Below are 24,936 nucleotides of genomic sequence, written 5' to 3'. Positions count from 1 at the left end.
TCCCTTCTCGGAGCAGGGATTTGGGGGCCGTTGTGTCAATCGCAATGAAGCTGTTTAAAAAGCCTTTTTTAGGCAGTGGCGTAGCGTGGGTTGTCAGCACCCGGGGCAAGGCAAGTAATTTGCGCCCCCTAACCCATGGATTTGCGCCCCCTAACCCGTGGATTTGCGCCCCCTAACCCTAACCCCCAGATGTTGCGCCCGGTGCGGCTGGCCCCCCCTGCACCCCCCACGCTACGCCACTGTTTTTAGGTAAAAAACATAAAATACTGAACAAAAATTAAAACAGATAAACATAGAAGGTATTTGAAAGCAAAGCAGACAGTTTTTCTGAAGCATGGGGCAGAGGGTGGAGAACAGTGTTGGATCCAGAACCTTTTATATGTGTTTTTACAGGGGTGGAAGGTGCAGAGCTGGCATTGCAGCAGAAAGCCCACACCCATTCCTGTTTCAAGGCATCTGTAAATATTATGGAGATAACCTAATATCCTTACAGTGTTGTAAGGATCAGAGATTGCTGTATGTGGAGCATAGTGAGAAGAGTGTTATTTAAATAATAAGTATTATCAGATTTCTCCAGTTGGGAGTTGGGTGCTGTCATAAAGTCATATCTGAAAGAATAATAGCATTTATATAGTATTTTAGGGTGTTCAAGGTGCTTAGTGAACTTCTTGTAATTTCACAAAAATACCTGTGAGGTATTATTGCATAACACAGGCGGGGTGGGGGCCTGAGGCTGAGAGAAGAACTTACCTAAACCCTTTGTAAGGGTAGCCAGCATCGTGCCCTCCAGATGTTGTTGGACTCCCCTCCCCATCAGTCTCAGCCAGTGTGGGCAGTGGTCAAGAATTATGGGAGTTGTAGTCTACCAACACCTGCCTGAAGGGCGCCATGCTGGCTACTCCACCCTAGTGAGTTCATGGCGAAAAAAGATTCAAAATAGGGATTTTCTGATTCGTAACCTAGTCTATGATGTACCAGCTATGAAATACACACAATTCCTGTAGCTCAAGATACCCTACAGGATTTTAAAAGGTTTTAGTCCTTGTAACAGGCAGGCATGGTGAGTTTTCCTTCCTCTTTTAAAGCAGGGTGGAGTAGGTATGAGCCTTAGGTGCCAAGTAATGGGCAGAGGAGATAGATGGCAGTTGACTATGTGTCCTTTCATGCTGCTGCCTGGGATGTGTGTATAAAGGGCAAGGCATCTCTGTGGTTTGTTTGGTATGTCTCCGGTGAAATGAGAGGGTGGAGTTTCTGTAGAAGATTTTGTGAGCAGAGAGTACCCTGCTTATTATGGGTAAGGAAAGCAGCATCCTTTGCCTTCTCTCTGGATTCCCTTTCTCATCTTTCTAGGCTGTATCAGAGATCCTATAGAATGAAGCCCAAATTTCAGAGAAATGAGTTTTTTTGGATAGAGATGTTCCCAGGGTTTGCTTTGTTCTGTGGCGTTCCTCCCACGCTATATATCGACTAGTGACTCATCTTCCTTTACAGGATCGGTTGCAACAGCAACTTGTTCGGGGAAATAAAAACAAAAAACCACTTCATTTTCTACTGAAAGAGACTTGTTTTAGCATTCAGCTTTATTTTGGAGTGTCTTCAAAATTGCGGGAAATTTGCCACCCACAGAACAGACAGGGTTGCCACTAAAATTCAGCGTGTATGTCAGCTTGGCCTCTGGTCTTGAATTTCAGGGCTAAAGTTTCAGGACAGTTTCGGGCACTTAAAATTATATGTTGGCACCTCGGAATCTTGACACTTTTTACTAGCTGTGTATAGGCCTGTCTGTCTCTTCGGAATATGAAATAGAGTAAACAAGGACAGCAAGAAATATAATGCATTCTGGTTTGGAAAGAAAAATAAAAAAACACACACCAAACCTGCTTCTACATTTTAGCTGCTTTCCCCCTGTCCTACCCCCAGTTTTCTGCAAACTGATGGAATTATTGCTATCTGCCAGTTAAAGTTACAGAACTTTAACGGAAAGAATTCGAGCATTATTTCTCATTTGAGGGTAGCCCTTGTGTTTTAATTGGGTGGAGATCAGGAGCTGGAGGCTCCAGCTGCTTAACCAGAGGCAAGAGAAATTTATGGAAAGGATAGCAGCTATTATAATGACATGCTGGAAGTCCACTTCGGAGATGGACGCCTCTCCCTGTGGCCGTCCTGTAAGGTAGACTAGAGCAATATGATCTTCATCCATGTTGAAATTTTCAATTTCCCCCTGGCTATAAAACAGGGGAAGCACCTGCAGCTTCTGAAGGTCCTGGAGCAGCAGAAGGTCCTCTGCAACCACCTGGCATCCATGGACATTCTGCTGCATAAGGCTGTTTAATGTATTCCTGGGTCACTGTCCTTTCTCTGCATCAGGGATGGGGATCTTATGCCTCTCCAGATGCTGTGGACTCTAACTCACACCATCCCCATCCCCTCTCTTGATATTAGCCATGCTAACTGGGTCTGATAGGAAGACCCACAGGTTCCCCATTCCTGCAGTTTTATGTATCCATTTGTGGCTCATAAAATGTGATGGGGGTCTGTGCAAATTGTCCAAGCCCATTTCTAATCAATGTATGACTTGGCTCTCAGTATCAGTGTAATTCAGCGCTTTGTTTCTGTCTAAAACCCCTGGAAAGCCGCCACTGTGAAACAAGGTAGATTATATTAGATTAGGTGGACTATTGGTCTGAGTCTGTGCAAGGCAGTGTTTATATGCTTGTATTGGTAACTCAATACAGTTGTACCTCAGGTTAAGTACTTAATTCGTTCCGGAGGTCTGTACTTAACCTGAAACTGTTCTTAACCTGAAGCACCACTTTAGCTAATGGGGCCTCCTGCTGCTGCTGCTGCGCCGCCGGAGCACGATTTCTGTTCTCATCCTGAAGCAAAGTGCTTAACGTGAAGCACTATTTCTGCGTTAACAGAGTCTGTAACCTGAAGCGTATGTAACCTGAAGCGTATGTAACCCGAGGTACCACTGTACTGTGGAATTTGAGTCATTGTCATTCTATTGTGTTTTATTGTGGGTTGGGAGAAAAACATTTTGATTATCAATATTTTCCTATTTCAGGTGTACTTATTAAAATGTCAATGAGCAGGATATTATCAGCAGGCTTGGGAACTGTCTGTCCTTGTAAGAATGGAGAGAGGAATTATTTGTCTGAAATATAAATGGTGCGATAAAGAGAGAACAAAAGTCCAACCAGATAAGACAGGGCAAAGACTGTTGTAGGTTTTTAAAAAAATCTACTTTGATGCATAATTCTAACCTAGAGTTGCTTTATGACATGCAGTGACAGAGAATAGAAGCTGGACAAACCTGGCTTGGGAATTCAGCATCTCTGGATGTTTTGGGTCAATTTGAGAATACTGGCCAGGTTCTCAGTTGAAAATACGTACCTGATAGTTGGGAAACCATGTCTTTTGCTATAATACAAGCTGTGCCATGTTCATTTTGAGCTTGAAATTTGTGTGTATTGATCATTATGATATATGTAGCTTAACCAGAGTTAACATTTACTAACCCTGGAGTATTAGTTATGGTCAGACAAAAAAATCATAAATTATTTGACCTGAGAAACAGCAACGGTGCTGTTCCTTGTTAAAAATAAATAAATCCATTAATGATTTCCATGTACAGAAAGTTTTCTGCTTATACAGTGGTTGATATCTGGAAGGCTTCCAGAGCTAAATAAAAATTTGGTAAAAGGTTAGTCCCCCATTTCAGTAGCAAAAACCAGAAAAAGTTTTCAAGAAGTGAGAAATAGACACACACACACACACACACCACATTACTGATCTTTCTCTGTTTTGTATGCAGATTTATATATTTCTGTGTTGTTCATGTTCTCTATAATGAGAAAGGACCAATTGCAGGGGTGGGGAACCTCCAGCCCATGGGCCAGTGTTGGTTTACCAGGTGGTCCAATTTGGCCTGTGAGGCCATTTCCCCAAACTTCAACTGGCTGGTGTTATCTGATGGGTGGGGAAGGGAGATTTCATGTTGTCTGGTGTTTCTTTGCCAGCCGCATTAAATGTGCATTAAATGTCATGATGACACCAGATGCTTAGCAGGTGGATGATTGTGCCCATCTGTCTAAGTTGACCTGTAGGGTAAGGGAAGAGAAAATCTGGCATGCTGGGCCAAAAATATGCCCCACTCTTGCCCTGTTGCAAGAAGGCAGCATTGTTTTTATGGCATCTGTCAACTGGGTGAGGTGATCTGTTTGCCTGGATTGCTGTCTGGAGAATACAGTGGTCCCTGATAATACAAAAGCTGGTCATCCTTGGTTCTGAACTTATGGTCTTGTCTCATAAAGATAATTTAAGATTTAATCCATCAAGTAATGTGTTTTGAGAAGTTCCACTTTCTCTGATTGTGGTTTTTGGTGTCCTGGTTTTATAACCACATAGGATAGTAAGTGATAGAAAAAGTAGCTGAAATGATTAATACCATAGGTGTTGTGTTGGCTGAGTTTTTAGATGTGTGACGTTTGACTAAAGTGGCTGTCTCTCGGGGATAAGATCAAAGGAGGGAACTATCCAAAGAAATTGGAGGGCTTCACACAAGGAAGAGCTCGTGTTTTTGAGCTTTCCATACTTGTTTTCTTTGACTTGCATATGAACTCAAATTTAACACTTTTTGAGCGACTGTAAACCCATTGACTTAATACATGATTATAAGAGTTCATGACTTCAGTTGTTTATTTGCAGTGTTGTTCAAACCAGTAGCATACTGCCTGTTTCAGCAAACACTGAAACTTGTTGATATCACAAATGAGCACAGGCAGGTAGGAGAGGGGCTAGATGCAAATGCTTTGCATACAGATGGCCCCAGATGGTTCCAGGTTCAGGTAGCAGGTGCTGGGAAAGACTCCATGCCTGAGGTCCCGGAGAGCCTGGTGTCCATCAGAATAGTCGAAAACCCCTCTGACCTGGTATAAGCAGTTTCTTAGGTTCCTATCTACAAAACATTCAAATTTAACCAGTGCTTAAACTCATCATGCAGTGTACATTCCTTGACCTTCTTTGAACAAGTTCTGAATCTAGAACTAAAACAACAGCAAAAGAAACCACTGCTGTCATTCTCTGCTCTTAGATAGGCTTTCATTAGTATTTGTCTGAATTTACTGTGATGTTGCTGCTGTTTTTAAAGCCAGTTTGCACTCTGCTTTTCTTTGAATTTTAGTGCAGCTTTGGTGTTGCCTGCTTGATATCAGTTGTCAAGCTGTCATAGGGAATTCTCAAGCTCCTTATTAGCTTAGGAGAGGGGTGGGAAACCTGTGGCCTTCCAAATGTTGTTGTTGGATACTAACAGTAATATCAGCCCCAGCCAGCATTGGCTCCAACCAGCATAGCCTATGGTCCGGGATGTTGGGAGTTGCATTCCAGCAACATCTGGAGCGCCACAGGTTCCCCAAACCCGGCTTAGAAGTCCCATAAGATAGAAGATATGGGGACCATTGCTCTAATCCAGTGAGGGTGATGAACATCCAGGAGTGCAGTTTTTATCCTTGGCTTCCTTCTCTTTGCCAGATTGCTATCCATCACCTGAGGCTGGGTGCTCAGTGCCCGTTGTTGGGTTGCGACTCTGTATACAGTGGCTATCAGGATTCCTTTGTGACTATGTAAGCCATTGCACTTAAGATGAAAGCATGGATGGATACCTTGCTTTTAAGCGAGTGCCCTGAAGGTAAAAGGGCTGATGGGCGCAGCCCACTAACCTTCCGCAAATTTGAGCTAATATGTTGGAAGCCCTCGGCCTTGTGAGGTTTAGAGCAGCTGGCTCCCTTTGTCTCCCCTGTCTCCATCCCTAGGGTAAGTGTGACTGGTGCCAGTGCCCTTCTTCCCCAGCCAACACTGTCAGTGTTGTCAGATGCTACCATTGTTCTGGTGCATGCACACCTTAATCTGTTGCTGCACATGAGGATCTTTTGATCAGGGTTTTTGTGTTCCAGTGATATCCCACAGAAATGAGAGAATGCACTATTTAGATGAACGAATACATAAAAAGGTAAAGGTACCCCTGCCCGTACGGGCCAGTCTTGACAGACTCTGGGGTTGTGCGCCCATCTCACTTAAGAGGCCAGGGGCCAGCGCTGTCCGGAGACACTTCCGGGTCACGTGGCCAGCGTGACATCGCTGCTCTGGCCAGAGCCAGAGCCAGAGCCAGAGCCGCACACGGAAACGCCGTTTACCTTCCCGCTGGTAAGCGGTCCCTATTTATCTACTTGCACCCGGAGGTGCTTTCGAACTGCTAGGTTGGCAGGCGCTGGGACCGAGCAGCGGGAGCGCACCCCGCTGCAGGGATTCGAACCGCCGACCTTTCGATCGGCAAGCCCTAGGCGCTGAGGCTTTAACCCACAGCGCCACCTGCGTCCCGAACGAATACATAGTGCCCTTCATAAGCCTCTAATGGTAAGCGTAATACAGAAACCCTAATGAAATAAATGTCTAATCTTTATTTCTTTGTTCTAGAGCTTTCCCGCCTTGAATAACAACACTAGCTCAGATTGGAAGCTGCCAAGAGGCTCACTGCATCTCTTCTCCAAAAAATTTCAAATGGACATAGGTAAGAAGCTTGTTGGTTATGTTCTTTTTTATTATTCCAGTAGACTTATACAGCATTGTTGTAGTTTCTAAAACACTTCTAGGTTTCCCTACCAGAGGTCTTCTTTCTTTAACATGGCAGCCTCAATTTTTTGTTCTGCTTTGGGCTTTTTCATTGTTGTTGTTGTTTAGTCGTTTAGTCGTGTCCGACTCTTCGTGACCCCATGGACCAGAGAACGCCAGGCACTCCTGTCCTCCACTGCCCCCCGCAGCTTGGTCAGACTCATGCTGGTAACCTCGAAAACACTATCCAACCATCTCGTCCTCTGTCACCCCCTTCTCCTTGTGCCCTCCATCTTTCCCAACATCAGGGTCTTCTCCAGGGAGTCTTCTCTTCTCATGAGGTGGCCAAAGTACTGGAGCCTCAGCTTCACAATCTTTCCTTCCAGTGAGCACTCAGGGCTGATTTCCTTCATGGATCACTGCCTTGCCGTGGCGAAGGGGCTTGAAGAACTCAGAGAAGCTATGAACTATGCCGAGTAGGGCACCCAAGATGAACAGGTCATAGTGGAGAGTTTTGACCAAACGTGATCCACCTGGAGGAGGAACGGGCAAGCCACTCCAGTATCCCTGCCAAGAAAACTCCATGGACAAAGACAACGGGCTTTTTCATACAACTCTGTAAAAGAATTGTGTAAAATTGTGTAATCCATGTAATGTTCCTTAATCTAGGCAGAGGAATACGAAGGAATGTTTGTGTGATTTGGCTGTAGCCTTTTTAGTATTGATGGATCAAAGTGATATTTAAGGCATGTGTTCTTTGGCTTCAAACTGGTATAAGAAAATGAATGTCTTATAAACAGATAGGTTGTATTTTTTTGAATAACATGTTTGTGTTTTATTCGTCTATGTGCCTTTCCGCTGATTGTCTCAGAGGCAGCTCACATAAGGACAATTCATAAGCATCAAATGCTCTCTGTCTTATATCCCTTTGAGACGGTTTACTAGTTAGCTCTCATGGTTTGTGTTCAGTATTTATTTTTCAATTTTACATAAGCAACTCATGGATCTGGGAATTAAAATAAAGCACTTCCCATTGCCCCTTAGCAGTCAGCTGTAAGGCCCAAGGATTTATAAGTTTTCTGTCTCAATTTTATTCCACCCTTCTTTCAAGGAACTCTCAAGGATATGGGATTATTTGGTTGTTTTCAGGTTAAGTGGAGACATATAGGATTCATTACTGAGTGAGAATTGAATTTGGGATTCCTATTTTCAAACCCTTTGCTTTTATCAATGTGACATCAGTTGAGGCTGTGACATACGAGTCTCTTGTGTCTAGAAACCTGGCAAGCCTCCCTGGAGGGAAAATCCACAACTGTGACACCACAGCCCCCCAAATGCCCTCTCTTGGCTCAGTTCCTGCCTCATCTCATCTGATAGGGGTTTCTGGGAGAGGGCCTCAGATAGGTTGATGTGGGTGAAAGCAGTCCCTTGACAGTATTTGGATACCAAACTGTGTAGGGCTTTAAAGGCTGGCACAAACACTTTGAAGGGTGCTCAGAAATGGGTTGGATGCCAGTGAAACTTTATTTTGGTTATATAACTTCCCAATGATTAAAGTCTATTGGGTGCATTCTGAACTACCATATTTTTCCGTGTATAAGGCTAGGTTTACCCCCTAAAAAATAATGTCAAAAATTAGGGGGTGTCTTATACACGGATACATCTCCCCTCATTTTCTTAAATCCGAGTCCCCCAAAATAGGGGGTGTCTTATACATGGGGGCATCTTATAGACGGAAAAATATGGTAACTTAAGCTTTTGAGCAGCCTTCAAGGGTAGGCATACATACAATGCATTGCAGCCGTCTGTTCTGTTAATTATTGGTTAATAATAATAATAATAATAATATTTATACCCCGCCCATTTGGCTGAGTTTCCCCAGCCACTCTGGGCGGCTCCCAATCAAGTGTTAAAAACAGTACAGCGTTACATATTAAAAACTTCCCTGAACAGGGCTGCCTTAAGATGTCTTGTGAATGTCAGGTAATTGTTTATCTCTTTGACATCTGATGGCGCTGTGGGTTAAAGCCTCAGCGCCTAGGGCTTGCCGATCGAAAGGTCGGCGGTTCGAATCCCTGCGGCGGGGTGCGCTCCTGCTGCTCGGTCCCAGCGCCTGCCAACCTAGCAGTTCGAAAGCACCTCCGGGTGCAAGTAGATAAATAGGGACCGCTTACCAGCGGGAAGGTAAACGGCGTTTCCGTGTGTGGCTCTGGCTCTGGCTCTGGCTCTGGCCAGAGCAGCTTAGTCACGCTGGCCACGTGACCCGGAAGTGTCTCCGGACAGCGCTGGCCCCTGGCCTCTTAAGTGAGATGGGCGCACAACCCCAGAGTCTGTCAAGACTGGCCCGTACGGGCAGGGGTACCTTTACCTTTTACCTTGACATCTGAAGGGAGGGCGTTCCACAGGGCGGGCGCCACTACCGAGAAAGCCCTCTGTCTGGTTCCCTGTAGCCTCACTTCTCGCAATGAGGGAACCGCCAGAAGGCCCTCGGCGCTGGATCTCAGTGTCCGGGCTGAACGATGGGGGTGGAGACGCTCCTTCAGGATATGAACACCTGTGTCCAGCCATCTCTGTGGAGGAAGGATGACAGCTGGCATATCAGGCTGAACTGGTGAAAAGTGCTTTGCGCCATTGATGCCATTTGTGTTTCTGGCAGCAAATCTAGATTAAGGAGTAACTTCAAACTGAGGAGCTAATGCTTTTGGTTTGGGGGTTACAGTTCCATTCAGAACAGTTTGGACACCATCTTCCTTATAGAACTCATAATTACAAATTTCACTGGGCAGTTTGCACCACTGTCTTAGTTGTCCTATTAATAATTGTGTAGGTCTGTTGGCTGTCACAAAAACAGCAGCACCCTCAAGTTATTCCATGTGCAGAATCTTCACATTCTAAACATTTTATTGGTATGTTTCTGCACCTTATCTATCTGCATACTGGCTAGTATTGCTCCTTTCCTGGCACTCATTCATCCTGGGACTATAAATGCACAAACCTTTTTTATCTGTTAAGAACTAAAAATAGCATACTTGTAGTTTGGACTGTAATTATTCTTTTTTCAATTGCTCACATGGGATAAGATTTATTTTTATAGTATATAATCTGTCTTCCTTTAATTTAAAAAAAAGTTCACAATGTTGCACTCATTTCACTGTTGGTAGTAGAATACAATCACTGAATAGGCCTTGAACCCAAATCATTTTTTTGCTGTGTGTAACATAGCCTTGGACAAAGGACTTCATGTGTCTCTTTGGGACTCCCCCTCCCCTGCCCCATGCTTATGTGTCAGTCTTGGGAGTTTCTAGTTATATAACAGTAATTCTCAGTGTTTGGATTGTTTGTCAGTGAGTCCTTGGATGCTAACAAATACTAGCAAACTTTTCACTTGTCTTTCCCACAACTGCAAAAGCTTATTTTAGTACCTGCAATCTTTCCTTCCCCAAAGTTACACATGGGTACAGTGCTACCTCGGGTTAAGAACTTAATTCATTCCAGAGGTCCGTTCTTGACCTGAAACTGTTCTTAACCTGAAGCACCACTTTAGCTAATGGGGCCTCCTGCTGCCACTGCGCCACCGCTGCACGATTTCAGTTCTTATCCTGAAGCAAAGTTCTTAACCCGAGGTAATATTTCTGGGTTAGCCGAGTCTAACCTGAAGCGTATGTAACCTGAAGTGTATGCAACCCGAGGTACCACTGTAATGGATTTCATTTGCTTTTAAAGGGGCAGGCAAATTTTCTCCAGATTGTGTTATCAGAAGAGGCAATGAAGGGGCACACAGGTTGCAAATAATGGTTTTTGGGTTTGAGTGTCACCCAGCCCTTTTAGGTACAGGTTTTATAGCTGATAATACAGAAAAAAATATTATTACGTAAACAAACTTTAACATTACTTTTCAAAGAGGAAAGTGAAAAAGCATGCTAATAGAAGCTGTCAGAGCAATCCCATACAAACCTGAATAAAAAAATTGTGCTGGCATTGCAAGCTGCTTTACAAAAGACACAGTGCACAGAAGTCATAAACTTGCATGTGTAATTTTTTGGGGGATGTGTGTGTGAATACTATACTAGAATTTACGTTTCACGCAAGGCAAGTTTGTCAAATTCCCACCCAAATTCTGCTGCAAAATCAATTTCTCTTCAGATATCCTGTTCATCATCCTCTGCTCCCCCCCCCCCCACTGAATTAAAAATGAACAGGGTTCACATCACAGTACCCTTCAGGTGGGGAGAGGGTGGGGGATCCTTGCTATGAGATGAGATGGCCAGCAGGTGGTGTGTCTTTGTTTTTACTTGCAAATAAGCATTTGGAAGCCTTAGGGTTGAGGCCATGGTTCAGGGCATGTAAGAGCCCTCCTGGACTTGCATCGTTGCCCCTTAGCTGCTGGTATCCAGTAGCATGCTGCTTGCGAGTCTATGCAGGCATCAGGCATCATTAGTAGCCCTCTTCCATGAATTTTGCTCTTTTAAAGATATCTGCATTAGTGGCTATCACTCCATGCATTATGGACTGTGTTGTTCCTTGTGTGATTATCAATAGTCTGTTTGCATGAAAAGCCAACTATATGGCCTCTTAAGATTTTCTGGGCATTCTTTAAGATTTCTGTGTACCACTATCATATCTTATGTGCAGTCTACATTGAGATGAAAATATGTTTAAAGAAATATGAGGCTAAGGCCCAAACTACATGTTACATATAGTTGTGTGTAAGTTAAAAATAATAACTAATAGCAGTAATGGAAAACAGCTGAAGGGGAAAGAGTGGAGAATGCAGCCGAAGCAGAAAGAGTTAACCTAGTTAAGTACACCCTCATACTTGCTGGTACTCTGCTCAAGATTGCAGTTTCCAGCAGCCACTTTTGGTTAAAAAAACAAATAACAAGGAGGGGAGGAACTGTGTTCATTTTAAACTCCACCACCACACTTTCCAATAAACCTTTGCAGTAACAGATAGGATAATTGAGCAGTTTAGACCCCAGTGTGTTGCATATACCGAACAAGCATAGCGCCAAGAAAATACATGCAGAGCCAAATAGCTTAAGCTGACTTGTGCAATGAGCCAAACCACATGCTACAGGGGAACGCAAAAAGAAAAGCAAAATCCCTTCAAGGTCCCTAACCTATCTGACCTTGGGGAAAGTAAGTCTTTCTTGATTGGATATGGCAGTCATTCAGACCCCAGAGGAAGGAAGGAAAAAACATTTAAAACTCACATAAAGGGGAAACTCCAGTGTTCCACAACTAAGGCCGTATCCTGTAAGGCTATTGATCAGAAGTAATCAGCCGTGTATGATCATGGCCAGATGAGCCGAAAGAATATGCAGATATACACTTGACAATCTATTGGAGCCTGGTGGTGGTTGTTGTTACTTTTATGCTTTTGAGTTTCTCATGATTTGAAGTACTGTAATGCCTGTTCACAGCTTAGGAACTTTGGAGATGATTAGTAACAGTTTTAGTAGTAAAGATGTAGCCCATTGAGTCTCTTAGCTTGAAACTATTTGCATTACTGAAGCTAAAGATGAGATGTATAAGTAAACTAACTTCTCATGTTGGCAAGTGATTAAGCATTAAAAAGGAAAACAAATTATATTGCAAAATGAACTTGTTCAAACTGGTTTTAGCGTGGCGTGCAATTTTCAGTGAGTGACTAATGCATTTTGTAAGGATTTGTTCAATGCTTTCTTTTGCAAAATGTTGACAGCTGATATGAAGCTAAATAGGTAGAGGGCCTGGGTACATCTATACTGGATCAGGCACACAGGAGGGTTGGTGGATTCTAGCCATTGTATTGTGAGAGCTGCAATACAGTGCACACTTATCTGAAAGTAAACCCCACTGAACTCTGTGGAATTTATTTCTGAGTAAACACAGTTGGGATCTGCACACTTTTTGAAGGGTGGGTTGGCAAAAGCATATAGAAACTCGTTATGGTGAATGAAGTCACATGCTTTTCAGGCATTAAGGGCTGAAAAGACTTCCTTACTGTGTTTGGAAGTTATGTATGTGTGTATAATATACTTTTTCAGAACTTTTTCAGAATTCTGGTCAACTTACCACTGACAAACTGCAAAATATGCAGGTGCTATGGTTGCATTTATTCATGAAGAGTGGCAGCCCTCTTCTTACTGAGTGGAGGAATAAAACTCCTGGGATTCTTTTCTCCTTGGAAGGCATTGAGTATAATATAATCAGTTTAACTTCCTCAGAGTTATCGGTACTGCTAGAAAAGGAGCTTGCAATTGGAAGCTGGTGCATTCTGGCTGTGCCTGTGAGTCATGTGACTGCAGGGTCTAAATTGTCTGTTCACTAGTTGGATCAACCAGTCACTCGCTGAAGGCACAGACCCTGGGAGCTAGGATCTCCTCTAGCCTAGGTGCTGTGAGCAAACAAGTACTACAGGTAAATATTCTGTATCATTTTTGCCTTGCTGATTTAATATTTGGATTAGTTTCCTGCCTTTCTAAATGCTTTAAAGTTTAGCAAAAACTCGGCTGACTTTTCTTGTTAGTGTGCTCAGGTTTTTGGTCTCTGGCAAAAAGCAGTAATCCTTATAAGACATTTTTAAAAGTAAAGCATCACTAATCATTTGTAATGTAATAGCTTTAGCAATTAATTTCACCCTTTCTCTCTATATGGATGTTAATTAACTTGTCTTTTTGAAAATCTTTGATATAATAATTAGGTATAAACACTTCTCTTTTTTAAAAAAAGGGGGGGGGGAAACCCTGCTTCTTTTGATCAGGCAGGACAACTTGTTTCAGTAAAATGAACTGTAGGATGATAAATCTCTTGTCAGCAAAGATGTGCAGTATCCTGAGAGCTGTGATACAGCACAAAGTTTTTAACACTTTAGTTAGCTTGTTATGGTCTTTTCTGAGTTGATTTTCTAGGGGAAAGTAAACCTTTTGTATAGTTAAATTAAGAAGTCAGCTCTTTACTGCCAATTTGAATTAATTTTTAAGGCTTTTCGAAGCAAGAAAATGTTACTTGCATGTCATGCCAGATCCAGCTTATGTGACCCCAGTATGAGGGGGAATGCTGAAAGTGAGCTGACGCTCTTCTAAGAAATTCCCAACAGATGTGAAGCACTTGCCTTTATAAGTAGGTCAGAAATCTTATGCATGTGTTTTGGGAGAGTGGCTGAATTTTGCAGGTTCTGAGCCAACAGTATACAGAATTACACATGTCTTCAGCTGTGAGTGTTCTGCTGGCTTCAGTGAGGATTCCCCCCCTTTCCCCAAATATTGTCCATTAGAGGGCAAGGCTTTTGGATGTAGATAAAAGCACTGTTTTAACGCTTCTAAAAGAGTGTTTCTCACTCACATAATTCAATAGAACTTACTAATGGGAAACTTGTATATTAGAATAGGCAAATCAGATTTTATTATGACAATTTCAGTATTTATGCATTGTTAAAACTGATCTGTGCGCAATAATTTAATTTAAAGCTTGTAATGATGGCTTTTTTTGCAGGAAGTTTGGAGTGATGTGCATAGTCTAAACAGAAAGCTGTAGATGATACATGGGAATGATAAAATGTTTTGAATAAAGAAAGTAATTCCATCGCAAAACTGGGATAACTCAGTTGGTTGAGATTAAGACTCTTAATCTCAGGGTTGTAGGTCTGAGCCCCACATTGGGCAAAATATTCCTGCATTTCAGAGGTTGGACTAGATGGCCCTCCTGGTTCCTTCCAACTCAATGACAACATACATCCATGACTGTCCCTGTAGTATTCTATATTGCACTTTAGAGATTGACTTTAAGTCTGAAATAGTATTGAGCACAACTATCAAAGCTATATGTTCATAGGCATAATTACGGTAAAGTGTGCTGCTGGACAAGAGGAGAGCTGGAGGTTTGGTTTATATGGGCACCAGTTGGATTTGTTATACAGTTCCTAGATTTCCAGTGCACTTTATAAATAGTAATATTTTTTTATTAATGCTGCTGTACACAATGCCAGCCACAAATCCGGCTTTGTATAGGACTAATCCCTCTCCTAGAGGACTTGCAATCTAAAGGCCTTTTCACACATGATGACTTTTCTATGCATATATCATGTTAGCATTGTGGGATGGGAACATGTATGTGTGACAAATACATGTATACCTGTTTTGCTCTAAAAGGGGGGGAAACAGTTTTTGATTGAATTTTCCAAGGATTGCTGAGAGAGTTAATCAGCAGCAGACAGCTTAGAGTGTGAGGTGCTGTCACGATTCAGGAAAAAATGTGGTATGTGTGTGTGCATGGAGTGGTATGAATGATGTGATTGCACAGGTGGCTTGGATAGAACAGAAGAGGCTGTTCCAGGTGTAGCAAGAATAACAACGGAAGATACGAAGGTGAAAATTAGAGTAGTCAATTCAGGTGGCTATTGGGTAAGGGGCTGAGAGCCTTGAATGTTAGATACAACACACAAAAACAGACAGACAACAACCTTTCAACTTGAAGCAGATGCAGAAAGTAAAGGGTGTCATTCAACAAATAAGGGATACCATGAAAGCAGTAAGAGACAAAAATAGAATTATCCTTCCCCTCCCTTGGATAGTAGGCCAGGTTGTTAACAAATCCTTTCTAGTGGCTCAAATCCTCTGGGAGTTCCCACTACTCAGGGAAAGGAACCCTATCTCCATGCCCTGCAGGACACTGTGCTTACCCAGCCAAGATTTACATGTGTAGCTGACTTGCCTAAGTCATACACTTTAAGCGCTTGTCTGGAGACAGACAAGAGTTGAAAATCATATGATGATGGCTTTGTTTTCCATAATGTACAGTACACTACTTTTTTGTCACACTGCCATGGCTTAGTTACACAGGGTATACAGTATATGCTTTGAAATTATGCAAAACCCTGACTATCAGGGTAGAGTTGATTGGAGCAGCCTGCATTTAAATCCTATCTGAAGAGTTTGGAGATGTGACACTTTTTAAGATGAAAAGGGATGCCATGAGTTAGCTGAAACATTCCACCTCCCATAGTGTGCCCCCCTATAGCCCATCATCTCTCAAAGTCATTTTCCTTCCCAGCAGTGCTGTGATACTGGAATGGAGCCTTGCTTGGAGAAAAGTTCCTTGAAGGGATGAGCTGGCTAAGCTAGGTTATGGGACCATGGAACAGTTCAGCTTCTCTTACCTGAATATTCATTTTCCTCTTAAAGTTGGACCTTCACTACAATAGAGTGGAATGTGTGTGTGTGTGTGTGTGCGTGCACACACACACACACACACACACATGGGGCTACTGCCTCTGCTCACCAAGCCCACCAATGAACCAACCACTCTTTCCCCACACCTGACCAAATCCCCCTCCCTTTACACCTCATCCACCCCCTCAGTTATCCCCTCATAGCTCACCCAAACCCGCTCCCTTCACAGCTTGTCTTGGAGTCACTTCAGAGAGTGATTTGGCCTGTTGGTGGTCTTGTGAACTGCAGCATGACTACAGTCTTGCAGTTTTATTAAATAGGGGTGTGTGTGTGTGTGTGTGTGTGTGTGTGTGTGTGTGTGTGAAGTCCTGCATTTAACAAATGGGTCTGCCACTGTCCATTTGAGCCTTGGAGGCAAACACAGGATATGGGTTCCACGATGAGCATTGATCTCTCTTTCAAATGGTTGAGTGCTCTCTGAAAAACTCTCTAGTCTTACATTTTTAACAATAGAGGTCTTATTCAAGACTGATATTCAGCTATTCCAAAATTCTGTTAGAGGTCTTATGTAAAAGCTCTGTGTTTATTTATTAACACACACAGTCCTGAGATAGTTTCCAAGGTAGTTTCCAAGGTAGTTCCACCACATATGTTGAAAGATCATGCAAGATGAGCTCCTGAAATTCCAGCATTCCTTCAGCATGCAGCAATAGGTGGAAATGGTCATGCTCATATCGTTTAGATTGACAGAAACGAAATGACCAGGTTGTGGTCTGATGAGAAGCAAACAGCAGTAAGGGTATGATGATAGACACCACCCACCAAAACATTTACTGTGCACATGACAAACTGCTCACCCCAAAAATGTGCTAACAAGCTTTCACACCAGTGGTGATGGTTGGAGTATAACAAGTTGTTTTTCCTTAATGCATTTTCCTTGATAAGAGGAAATCCAGATTAAATGTAGCAAAAGAAGTAGGGGCAGGCATTTTGATCGCAGCAGTGGCCTATGGGAGGTGCAGAAAGCTTGTGTGCATGAGCAATATGCCTCTGTCTGGAAGGACCAGTTATCAAATTTCCCTAGCAGATTTCCCATCAGTTCTGTTAGAAACCCTTTTCCCAAGAATTCCTGCAGATATGGTGCTCTATAAGTGAGACAGGTGAATTTCACTTATGCATTCAGCTTCAAGGTGTGTCTCAAAATATGGATATAGCAAAATGAACAATAAGATTTCAGCAGTGGTGTCAATATTCAACCTGTGAGGAATTATATTGGTGCTGTACTCCGCTCCCAGAAACTGCTGCTTTGTTCACTATAGTATATAAGAGACTAGCAGTAAACTTGACATTATTCAAGTGCCATTATCTAAAATTAATCACCAACATCCAGCAGTTTGTTGATTTCCCCAAATACCCCTTTCAGCCTTGATCTTCCATTCCAGCATAGCAATAAATTATTTGACTATTTTATTTAGGAATTCAAATAATCACAGCTTGTGTGTTGAGTGAAGAGGAGTGGGGGAAACCCTCAATGTGATGTCTGTCTGCAGGTCCACTGCATGAACCAGCACGTTTAGAGACTCATCTCACCTTCATACTGTTGACTGAGAAACAGGCAATGTGCATGCAGTAAATATAACAGCCCTCATAAACTGTGAATCTGTATTTAGAACTGTTGGAATGAATTGACGGTCTTGGCACTGCCATGCTGCATGCTCTTGCTGTCAATTTATGGAGCCTTTTCCTCATTTTACAGGCCTTGGCATCCACTTTCTTATTACTTTTATTTATAACAGAAGATCTTTCATGTTGTGCCTTGAGCAGGAGGGGGATAAAAGCATTGCATCATTACCTACTTTGGAAATGGCTTTTAAATATGTTTTTAATGACTTGGTTCTATCTGTACCTGTTGGTTTTACTGTGAGTGCTTCCTTTCCCTTCTAACTTGTAGAAAGCTGTAGGTTGAAGAAGGAGTTCCACGGTTGTGAGCACTATAATGATTTTGAGTAGCGATTGGAGATGGTTGCCACCATTTTCAGAACAATCGAAATGTGTGTGGTGGGGTAGAATTGTGAAGGGTGTTGTGAGTGGAGCATCTGTGCACATGTAGTTAGAGGCAGCTGAAAAGGTTCAGGAAAATTGAGAAAACTTGACCACTGGGGTCGCCAGAGGTGTGATTAACATGCTCTATATTAATTTGAAAATATATTTCTTACAAAGTATGTTAAAAGTTTGTGTGCATGGGGTAGTTCCAGGATGGAAAGTAGTGGGTGCAAACAAATTATTTAATGCAAATCTCTTATATGCTAGTTGGCAGCTTACAAAATATCTAGGAATCGGTTGAGCTGAATGGGGTGAGAGGTTGACGATGTGGACTATGCTTTCTACTATATATAGCTGAATGGTAATCCCAGCTGTAGCTGGTATTTGTGGGTCTCTGCCCATCTTGGATTTATTAAGGAGTGGAGAAGATGTGATTGTAAGTGCCGGCTTTAATTGTGTCCTCTGTTTGCTTTGATCTGTATTAAGCTGGAATCCAATATGGTGGTGCTACTTGCCATGATGCAGTGCCATGGCGGTACAGTTAACAGTATCGTGGTATCAATATGGAAATCATGTTGACTAAGCGAAAAGCTGTGCTTTTGTGGGCAGAGGCAGGAAGCAGTTTCTAGAAATAATGGTTCTAGATAAGAAGTGGAAACCAAATCTCTTTCTTGCTATTTCTATGCAACAGTAATTGGAACTCCTTATTACCGCATTTGTATTGGGCTTGTAAAACATTTACATGGGTGACTTACTTTAATGGCTAGAGCCGGTCTTGTTTAATGTCAACATAATGACATGGAAAACACACATTAGTGATAAACAGGTTTTATTCTGAAAATAGATGTGCAAATTTAAATATCTTCCTCCTTAAAAACAAACAAAAGAACCTCAGCTCTTTGGAAGAAAATATATTTGCCATTAGATTTTGAGGGAGAAGGGGCAGTAGCAGAACTCTGCTAAAGGAAACCAGTTCGTTTTCGTGTTCTCTCTCTCTCTCTCTCTCTCTCTCTCACACACACACACACACACACACACCACTTCCAATGCATTAAGAGCGTGTGGAGGGATGGACCTCAGTGTAAAGAACTATGTACTTTATTGTACGACAGAAGTTGTCCAGTTCCTGACGTGTGCTGGTGGCTTTCTTGGAACATGCATCCTTTCAGGGTATTCTATCACAACTTCTAAAGGGACAACTTCTAAAGGGACGCAGGTGGCGCTGTGGGTTAAAGCCTCAGCGCCTAGGGCTTGCCGATCGAAAGGTCGGCGGTTCGAATCCCTGCGGCGGGGTGCGCTCCCGCTGCTCGGTCCCAGCGCCTGCCAACCTAGCAGTTCGAAAGCACCTCCGGGTGCAAGTAGATAAATAGGGACCGCTTACCAGCGGGAAGGTAAACGGCGTTTCCGTGTGCGGCTCTGGCTCTGGCTCTGGCTCTGGCTCTGGCTCTGGCCAGAGCAGCGATGTCACGCTGGCCACTTGACCCGGAAGCGTCTCCGGACAGCGCTGGCCCCTGGCCTCTTAAGTGAGATGGGCGCACAACCCCAGAGTCTGTCAAGACTGGCCCGTACGGGCAGGGGTACCTTTACCTTTACCTTTATCACAACTTCTGCGTAGCTGTGTACTGGGTTAAGTGCTTATGTTAGCTGGCTATTGGATAAAAACCATTAGGAATAAAATACTTAGATAAAGCAGCCTACACTTGGGTGCAATGTTGTCAGGCCTGTTTTATTTTTAAATAAATGGATGCAATCTTAAATGTACATAGCACAGGCCCAGAGCAGACACAACACTGGTAAGGTAAGGAAAGAGACCAGCACAGAGCATGCAGGAGGGCTGAGGTGAAGCATGGTAATGAGGGGAGGGGGGTGACATAGAGATTAGGAGTAGATGACCTGAATGAGGAACTTGTGTGCCTGGTTTCTGAGTTTCACCATTTTTTGTGTGCTTTCATACTTTTCTTTGCAGCCACAGGGCCTGGAACTGTCCCCTTTTCCTCTTTGATAAATTGAAAGCTGGCTTTCTATTGCCAAATCTCAAACTTGCATGGTAAATCACAGGGGAAGTGTTAACTCCTAAGATGCTTCCCAGGGTGCCAGTTGACTAGGCAAGTGATCATTACAGTAAGTTTGTGTGGGTACCTGTGGTCTCAGCCATCCTCCTTCCTTTCTCATTGTGTGAACTGATGCAATCATGGTAGCCTTTCTCAATGGAAGGAGGTGTTTGTTTATGAGCATTTTATTTTTTCTGCTTTATATGTGCACTGTGATCACCTACTACTAACTGAATCAGAAATGTAACAACCAGCAAACTTCCTAAACACATTTCTTGAATTAGTAACACTTGCCTATCAGTGTGTACATATCTGTATCATTATCTAGGCTCACAAACTAAAAATAGACTGTTACTTTGCACCATGTATACCTTGGAACTAAAGACAGAATGGAAGGCAGTACTACATGCCTGTGTTTTTAGCAGGACATAGTATTCCCAGTAGCTAGGCTGCTTTCTGTACTTGGCGGCTTTACTAAATTCTTCATTTAATATACAGTTACTACTATGCAGATGGGACGCAGGTGGCGCTGTGGGTTAAAACCTCAGCGCCTAGGGCTTGCCGATCGAAAGGTCGGCGGTTCGAATCCCTGCGGCGGGGTGCGCTCCCGCTGCTCGGTCCCAGCGCCTGCCAACCTAGCAGTTCGAAAGCACCTCCGGGTGCAAGTAGATAAATAGGGACCGCTTACCAGCGGGAAGGTAAACGGCGTTTCCGTGTGCGGCTCTGGCTCTGGCTCTGGCCAGAGCAGCGATGTCACGCTGGCCACGTGACCCGGAATTGTCTCCGGACAGCGCTGGCCCCTGGCCTCTTAAGTGAGATGGGCACACAACCCCAGAGTCTGTCAAGACTGGCCCGTACGGGCAGGGGTACCTTTACCTTTACCTTACCTTACTACTATGCAGTGTCTCTAGGCCAGCTTCACTACATTCTGTAAGTAGAAACTCTTTAGTAATGTTACAAACCAACAAAGTAAAATGTGGAGTTGATTTTTTCCCCCAACGGATGTTAGCAGAAATTTCAGAAACTATTCCATTAACAATATTAAGCCGGCATCTGGAAACATCCTATGTAGATATTGTTTATCAAAGTCTTCTACTCTTGTTTACTACCCTGCACAAAGATGCTTATGTGGAAGGCTTCCCTCCCCTCTGCATAAGCAAGGCTTTTGTGCTCTCTTTTATTGAAAGTTTGTACAAAACCATAACTACAAGACAAAATCCAGGAGAATGCACATTTTTCACCTGAGATATTGATGATGAAAAGTGGAAGCTGTGGCCAGTAATCTTTGGTTAGTGTTGTTTTCCCTTGTGCAACACAGCTGTTTTCAGTTAGGAAGCAGAAGTACAGATTCTGACTTCCTTTGAGCTGATTCACACATCACTGTTTGGTATAAAAACATGCAGTGGAATGATGCATACATTTAAATGTTGGGTTTCCCCCCACAATAAATAAAAAAACAGTGATCAGAAAAGGAAGGTGTGTATTGGCACTCTGCATCTTCTAAAAAAAAGTTAATTAATGTCTGTTCATGACAACAGATGTATGGTGAGCAGTGGCAAATACCAGGTCAAAGGTATGTCCAGCAATACATGTTGGACTAGTGATGTACTGAGATATTCATAGAGGCTCTGAGGTCCTGAGACAGCCACAGCATAAATGTTGAAGTCCCCCAATATTTCTCTAGCACTACATCTGAGGCTACATCCACCAGCACAGTTAAGGAAGTTGTAATTCAGATGGGTGAATGGTACACTTTAAACATCCCCGTTCTGTCTCTCTGTCCCAACACGACAAATAAACCCAGAAAGAGTGTGGATTGATCTTCTGGTGAGGGAGATTAATTTTTTTAATGGATGATAGTGACCCTCCCTGCCCTGGGCCTTCTTACCTGGACTGGTGCTACACAGGTGGCCTTGGTTAGCATAGGGCAACCTAGCCCATCAGCCCCCTCATCTGTTATCAGCTTGTGGATAATATATGTTGTATTCTGGTTAAACCTGGCATTTAGCAGCAGCACCAAATGTCGGCTAACCAACATCCCCAGATTCTGAGATTAAGTGGCTGAAACAAAAGGAGCAAGGACTGGTGTTACAAGCCCACCATACCTTTACCCACCTCCGTACCTCCGCCAGCCTGCTATCAAAGGGATTATAGCCTGATTCCCCTCATCCCCCTGTCCCTGACCCAGGCACATAATTGCCTTAAACCACCTCTGATCACAGTGATAGAACACAGACAAAGTAGACAGACATAACCATCTCAACCAGAAACCACACCAACATGGGGTGTTGCATACTGATTCTGGAAGTGGTGGATTAGGTGTGCGCTCTTCAGAATTTTGGCGCATCAGAATCCTCAAGCATACCTAATACAGGTATATAGTGAACATGACTTCTGGGATTTTTGCCTTGGGCAGATAGGTAATTACTCAGAGTTTACCAGAAGGCACTAGTTATCTGCTTGACCTTTGGCACGATGCAGGTCATATCTTCTATAATCATTCCAGCATCAAAGGCTTTCAGGAGTGCTGAAGTAAACACCACGGTGGCAGAGTCCACCAGTCCCTTTAAGAGGATTGAGTTGCATGATCCTGGCAGAGTCCCTGTTAAATAGCACCCTGTAATGTAAGTTTTGGATTTATTGGTTGTGCAGTTGAAACTCAGCATTCCACAATGATTTGCAGTTTTAGCTAGCTAGTAAGCAAGAGGTCACAACTGCAGCTGGGGTTGGTTGATGGCAATGATGGAAGAATCCAGTGAATGATGCAACGTCCCTTAAACGAAGGAATATGCATGCTGCGGTTCTGAAAGAGCCACCAACAAGCTGTCCACTTGTAACCTTGGCTGAATAACTCTGGCCTATCGTGCAGAGCTGATGTAAGACATACTGAGATATTAATGTGAGGTGATGGGAACACTTAAAAGTGCAGTATAGTTTTGAAGTTACAGTCATACCTCGGGTTGAAGTAGCTTCAGGTTAAGCATTTTCGGGTTGCGCTCCGCGGTGACCCAGAAGTAACGGAGAGCTTTACTTCCGGGTTTTGCCGCTCGCGCATGTGCAGATGCTCAAAATGACGTCATGCGCAGAAGCGGTGAATTGCGACCCGCACCCATGCGGACGCAGGTTACGTTCGCTTCAGAATGTGAACGGGGCTCCGGAACGGATCCCGTTTGCATCCACAGGTACCACTGTATATTGTAATTATCCCATTCATTCTACTAAGTGAAATGGCAAGAGCACAAGTCTAAACCTCATGCATTCTTCCTGTGCGGGGCATGGAAAGGTGGGGCTTGGTTCAATGGGTCTCTGCAGGTAAGCAGTGCCTGCAAAGCACCTTGCACAGCACTTTTCAAATGCCCAGCCGTCAGCTGATTCTTGCTGCTAGCGAAACCCTGTGCTTGGTGCTTTCCTTTATTTATTTGTTTAAATTTTCATTTGATTTGTTTTGTTGAGCTTGGTGCTTTCCAAGTGCCAAGCCCAGAGCTTTCAAAGCCACTGCCCAAGGATCTTTGCAAGCTTCCTCTGGAAACGGGCATTTGGCGGGAAGTGAGAGACAATACTGGAAGCAGATTAAATTAAAAGCACTTTGAAGACAAACCACTTCTCTGTAGAAGGGGAAATGCTCCAGTTTTAGGATTTTTTATATTTCAGTACCTGGGATTCAGTGCCACAAGGCCGGGTTGCATTAGCTTAGATAGCTTGGAGAAGTTAGTATTAGTTGGAATTGCTTTAGATGTCCCTAGTGTAATAGCTGCAACATGAAAACAGTGTGATATTAAGCAAAGAAAAAGCCAACTGGAATATAGTGTATATTTCAAACCTTTCAGTCTTACAAGTAAAACAAAAAATTGCCCTGCATTGCCCCTGCATATGCACATTCCACCCTAAAATTTCTGTAATCCCAAGCACTACAGCATAATAGGAGCCAGTGTGAACCCTGGTGCTAGTATAAAAGTAATATTCAGGATCTTGTAGCTGGAACCTGCTCAACAAGACACAGTTAAGACTGAATAAACAGTTCCACTTTTTCGTAATGTTAAATTGAATGCCACACAAATGGACTCTTGGGATTCTCATAAACCTATAATTTGACCACAATGGACAGCTTGAAACAGTTTGCTCTCAAATTAGGACTGTAAAAGAACTACCTATAGTGACACTGCTTCTGTTGATTTGTTTAACTCTCCCAAACAAGTAGTGCCTCTGTGGTCCTCAACAGTTTTTTGAAATAGGCGTAAAACATTTTTAGCAAACCTGAACCACTTCATATTCCATGTACTCTGGAACAATTATGGGGTCAGTAGTCTTGTAGTGTTTAATCTCTCTCTCTCTGCCTTAACTAAACCAGCAGGGTCTGATTTAACCCTGTTAAAGTGAATGAGAAACTGAAATGACCAGATGCCTAAGCTAACTGAGGTCAATTCTATCCCTAGCCACTTCTCAAAATAAAATAGAGAAAATAACATAGCATTTTAAGTGTATCGTAAGTTATATTTTTGTGTGTTTATACCTAAAGAGAACTGGAATAGATTTCTATCTTCTTCTTTTTTTAAAGAAAAGGTACATTCCTGTGTACAAAAATAAATACCGTATTTTTTGCTCTATAAGACTCACTTTTTCCCTCCTAAAAAGTAAGGGGAAATGTGTGTGCGTCTTATGGAGCGAATGCAGGCTGCGCAGCTAACCCAGAAGCCAGAACAGCAAGAGGGATTGCTGCTTTCGCTGCACAGCGATCCCTCTTGCTGTTCTGGCTTCTGGGATTCAGAATATTTTTTTTCTTGTTTTCCTCCTCCAAGAACTAGGTGTGTCTTATGGTCTGGTGCGTCTTAGAGCGAAAAATATGGTAACTAAATTATAAAGCGCTTCAGTGATCTGTTGCACTTCTGTAGTAAATTTTATTAATTTGTGTGCAAAAGAAACAGCAATTTTAGGTATTCTTCATTTTAGTTATTGACTAGAATTATGAAACATACCTTCAAATTGACCACAGAGAGGGGTACACAAAGGAAAAATGGAAAGAAGGACTTCCTCCTCTCAGGGCAATTTCCAACACTGAACATTATCTGTCATTGAATTGTTAT

General features: G+C 43.0%; 1 protein-coding gene across 3 annotated transcripts in view; it reads left to right on the top strand.

Annotated features, from left to right (window-relative positions):
• The window catches only part of VDR (vitamin D receptor), an 84,800-nt gene that overhangs the window by 6,551 nt on the left and 53,313 nt on the right, over window positions 1-24,936 (top strand). For 2 of the 3 annotated variants that reach the window (XM_079966799.1, XM_079966800.1), the window contains exon 2: window positions 6,475-6,568. In XM_079966799.1, the coding sequence (XP_079822925.1) occupies window positions 6,559-6,568 (10 nt within the window). In that variant the 5' untranslated portion in view covers window positions 6,475-6,558. Of the gene's footprint in view, window positions 1-6,474; window positions 6,569-12,868; window positions 13,012-24,936 lie in introns of those variants that run through there. The other variant, XM_079966801.1, reaches the window with a different exon arrangement.

This window comes from Podarcis cretensis (genome assembly GCF_951804945.1).
Source record: "Podarcis cretensis genome assembly, chromosome: 2".
NCBI lineage: Eukaryota > Metazoa > Chordata > Lepidosauria > Squamata > Lacertidae > Podarcis > Podarcis cretensis.
The sequence above is the reverse complement of the archived record's forward strand: the minus strand, read 5'-3'. Positions and strand labels throughout refer to the sequence as shown.